The 4,622-nt window shown below is 48.7% G+C and overlaps 1 protein-coding gene across 1 annotated transcript in view; it reads left to right on the forward strand.

Moving 5' to 3' along the window:
• CHD7 (chromodomain helicase DNA binding protein 7) overlaps positions 1-4,622 on the forward strand; it is an 84,496-nt gene that overhangs the window by 64,742 nt on the left and 15,132 nt on the right. Inside the window, exons 22-24 of the mRNA XM_007471475.1 lie at positions 2,152-2,241; positions 2,704-2,807; positions 4,144-4,273. Coding sequence (XP_007471537.1) covers positions 2,152-2,241; positions 2,704-2,807; positions 4,144-4,273 — 324 coding nt within the window. The remainder of the gene's footprint in view (positions 1-2,151; positions 2,242-2,703; positions 2,808-4,143; positions 4,274-4,622) is intronic.

Here is a 4,622-nt window from a genome sequence, read left to right on the forward strand (position 1 = left end):
GGTCCGGGAAGATCCCACGTGCCGCGGAGCGGCTGGGCCCGTGAGCCATGGCCGCTGAGCCTGCGCGTCCGGAGCCTGTGCTCCACAACGGGAGAGGCCACAGCAGTGAGAGGCCCACGTACTGCAAAAAAAAAAAAAAAAAGTTTCAAGAGACAAAGACAGGAACTGTCTCAAGTTGAAGGAGACGAAAAGGGGGTAGGACAGTTCAGTGCACACGTGCTCCCGGCCCAGATGCTGGTCCAGAAAATGGGCACCAGTGGGATAGCCGCTGAAATGAGAATGAGGTCTGGGGACTTGTTAGGAGTCCTGTCTGTCTGACTCACCACGTGCAAGCTCCTTAGGGTCAGAGGCCACCTCCCCGTCATCCTGCCAGGCCACTCAGCTTGCCAGTGCATTGGTTTGAATTTTTTCCTCTAGAAGAAAGGTGACATTCACAGTTAGTTCGTAAAAGTCTCCACAAAACTAAAAGTCCTCATGAGGTAGAAAACTTTGTCTTTTAGCGAAGGGAGAGAAACCGCCAGGATCACTGCTGCCGCACCGAGTTTTGGTGAATAAAAGAGGACCCAGCTAAAGGTGGAGGGCATCCCCTTGCCAAGCATCCTCTGTAAGGAGATCTGGTCTGCAGGCTCTTCTTGTGCCAGCCATGGGGGCCTGCACTGTCACTTTTCTTCTGCTGGTTCAGTGTGGCACAGCCAATTTTGAATCTTATCAAAAGGAAGAAATCTTAAAAAATAAAAACGAATTATCCAGAAAGGTCGCTTACTTTGGAGTGCGTTCGGGTATTTACACCCTCACACTTTGCCCGCTAAGAATGCAGGTTGGCCAGGAGCAGCCTGTTGGCGGAGAGGAAGGCGGGTCACGGGGTGTCTGTGTATCATCGGGAGTGGCCTGTCGTGGTGAAGCTGCCCCTAGTTGTCATTTTGATATTTTCAATGACAAGTGCCACGTCCCTAGAGACATTAAGAAGTGATGGAGTCAGAAGGCCTAATTCTGAGTGGTCCATGCTCAGGGTGACCCTGTGACCTTGGATATGTCCCTTGTCCTCTCTTGGCCTCAGTTTTCACGTTTGTGAAAATGGAAATTGTAACTTGCTCCACTTTGTCATAGTTATTGTAAAGATCAAATGAGCTAGCGTTAGTCAGTGTGATACATGGGGTGTAAAGTGTTCTGCAAGTGTATGATGGGATTATCCAGCCAGGGGAGTAGCACTTGGTGTTATCTACTCATGGCCAAGGGGTAGTCTTCAGATATGAGTCCTGAATGCACACTGGGGGCTGTCCAGCAGGAGATGCTAGACTTGGAGTAGACATGCCTTGGGGATTTACCAGGTGGGCATTATTGACAGAATTAGGTGTACGCCACTGAAGAAATCCAAGTGAGATCAAAAATCTCGTTCCTAGAATTCCATGAGTTTTTAAAAACTGATTGCTTGAAAATGACTAGGAACTTCAGTGAACTGGACACATTTTAATCTCCTTTGTGATGTTTTATTATTACTTGTTAAGCTATAACTTAGGCTTCCAGGTAATATAAGCTAGAAGGAATAAAAAACGGTTACTGTTCCTTAAGGGGGAAACGTAAGGATCCACTGCCACCACCATCTTCCTTTCTTGGAAGCAAAGTTGTATAATCTGAAAAACCTGACATTCCATATTGAGGGTTTATTGTAAGGTAGTAAAACCAGATTTTATATCTCGTTTATTCCTACAACTTCTGATGTGCTTCCAAAAATGGTATTAAGGCAGCAGCTGAGGAAGTTTTATGAGATAATGAAGCAGAACAGTTACTGAAAGCCATCTGCTTCGTTGTTTACAAACTCGCTTCAATACTTCAGAGGCAGTGGTGGGCTACGTGTCTAAACTTCACAAGCTGCACTAGGTAGACTCCATGAAGTGTGCCCGGGCCGGGCTGAGCTCCGGCCCTCTCTGTGCAGGGGGAGCGGTTGCCAGGCAGGCCTGCTGGAAGCTAGCAGAAAGCACCACACAGAGGTGATTATGTGCCACCATCTGTCACGCTTCAAGCCTACCATACAGCATGGCTAATCAGCCTTGGCAGGATGATGGATGAACGGCAGCAGCTGCCAGAAGCCACTGTTGGCAAACAGTCCTGAAGTTAAGAACTTCTCCCCCCCCACCCCGTCTCCCTCTCCAGGGTCCTGCTGCGTGTCCGCATGCTGTACTACCTGAGACAAGAAGTGATAGGAGACCAGGCGGAGAAGATCCTAGAGGGCGCCGACTCAAGGTTGGTGTGAGCCCACGTTCACCCCGTTCCCCTCGGCGATGATCCGGGCGGTCGGAACACAGCACGGAGCGCGCCTCGAACCTCCGTCAGCCATCAGTGGCGCCTCTCCCTCTTTGCATCTCAAGAGCAGTTGTTTGCCCTACCAGCCTGGGGACGTGATGAGAATCGGGAAAAGCCTGTTCATATGTATGTGTGGATGTACGAAAAGGTGTGAACTAAATGACCGGTGTTCTGAGCTGACCTTTAAAATGGGGCCCTGCGTGGTAAAGTTCACCTCTGGTCCTGGTAGGACGTGGCCGACTTCTGCCCTTTCTTTTAACCTTTGCTCACGCCGCCCCCAGCCCCACCTCACGATGCTCAGGTGCTTGTGGGAAGGGGGCACGGGTTGTGTTCGTCCCTTGGCATTCTTTTTTAATACTGGGATTTTTGTTTTAAATATCACGTAAATGGTTGTCTTTGTAGTGAAGCTGATGTGTGGATACCTGAGCCTTTCCACGCGGAAGTCCCCACAGATTGGTGGGATAAGGAAGCTGATAAGTCCCTCCTGATTGGAGTGTTCAAGCACGGTAAGGGGCGTCTCTGTTGGACCACATCTTGACCGTGTGGCTTTGTCTTTATTTAGAGCTCTTTGCATTCTCTTTCCAAAGTCATAATATTAATGAGGATAGTTCCAAAGGACTCTTGGCGTCTACCATTTCCTGTACTAAAAATCTAATATGAACTGTAAATATCAGATGCTGTTTTTGAATGTTTGTTGAGTATTTGAGAAGAAAACATTTCTTTCTTGGCTGTAAATAAAACCCAAGCCATATTTGTTTTAATAATAGCCAAGTTGTCCTATAGCTCTCCCTAAACTTTGCTTCCAGCATGGCTCCCCTTGCGAGCTCTGCCAGCCCGTGTCAAAGTGGACGGTGGGCTTAACCTCTGCTATTAATCTGTACAAGTGCCTCCTGGGCTTTGTTCCAAGCAATATTTCACAAATGTCAGTGCCGAGAACTCGTGGCTCCCCTGAGTGGGATGCAGCCTTGTTAACTTTGAAAGGCTGGGGATGCAGAACTGGCATGATATATACAGTGAACGATTCCTGATTATAATCCCGAGTCTCTGGAGGTCGTGGAGCGTATTCTCAGCAGCCCAGCCTGACTAAAGGGGAGAATGATGGCTTATAAAACCTTTCATGATTACAGTTTGGCTTGCGGCTCTAGAGCAGTTAGGAGCGGGGTGTGGTAGTACACATCCTAATTGAATTGTGCTGTTCTGCCTCTGTACCACAGCCGTGTTTTGTGAGCTCAGCCTAAAAATCATCTTCCCGCAGTGCACTGTTGGGATCTGCCATCTTCCATCTAGTCAACTTGGGCAGTCAAAAAGCAAATTGCAGTCTGAAAACCATAGAGGGAACAGTGTCATCTTACTGACACGCATCATCCTAAACCTAATAAGACAGGTTCGCCGGCCTGACGTATACAGGGATGTTTCAGCCGGCGGTGCATGTTCCTGCAGGACTGAAGCTGTTCCCAGGGAAGGTGGGGTGGACCACTGCAGAGGTCACAGAAGAACATTACGAAGCCTTTTAGTGCCAAGCAAAATTAGATCTTGGGGACAGTCGGGTCAGACATCTTCCCAGGCATCTTGCAGTTATCCTGAACCCGTTTTTCCGTTAGTATTTGCAGTCATTCTGATAACATCCCTGAAATGTAACCTGGCCCCCTCCTACCCCTCCAAATCTGCCCGGGGATGAGTGTTCCATAGAATAGACTACTACAGCCTGGTTCGTTTAAAGCCAACATACAATGATCATCTCAGTCGAGAGCCACGGGTGAGGTGGCCGTGCTCGTGATTCTGTGAGTGACGGGCCTTCGTTGTTTCCGTGTGTGTCCTATGTGGGCCGGTGGGACGGCACAGGGTACGAGAAGTACAATTCCATGCGAGCTGACCCCGCGCTGTGCTTCCTGGAACGAGTTGGTATGCCCGATGCCAAGGCCATCGCTGCCGAGCAGAGAGGAACAGACATGCTAGCAGATGGCGGTGATGGGTAAGAAGGACATTTTAAAATTTTAATAAACTTTATGTCAGTGTCACATCTACTGGCAGGGTTCAGTTCTTACACGGTACTGTGCATTACATTGCATCTGATTTGGACTTAAGTGATGTTTACCAGTGTAGTCTGTTTATATATCATAATGACTATTTAAACACAATATATGATCTAGATAATCTGCAACTTGTCTGTCTTTTCCAAATGATGACAACCCCCCGCCCCCCAACACGCACGCGCGCGCGCATACACACGCGCACACACACGCGCGTACGTGTACACACACACACACACACACACACACACACACACACACACACACACACACACACACACACACACACAC

The sequence above is a fragment of the Lipotes vexillifer genome, unplaced genomic scaffold (genome assembly GCF_000442215.2).
Source record: "Lipotes vexillifer unplaced genomic scaffold, Lipotes_vexillifer_v1.1 scaffold165, whole genome shotgun sequence".
NCBI lineage: Eukaryota > Metazoa > Chordata > Mammalia > Artiodactyla > Lipotidae > Lipotes > Lipotes vexillifer.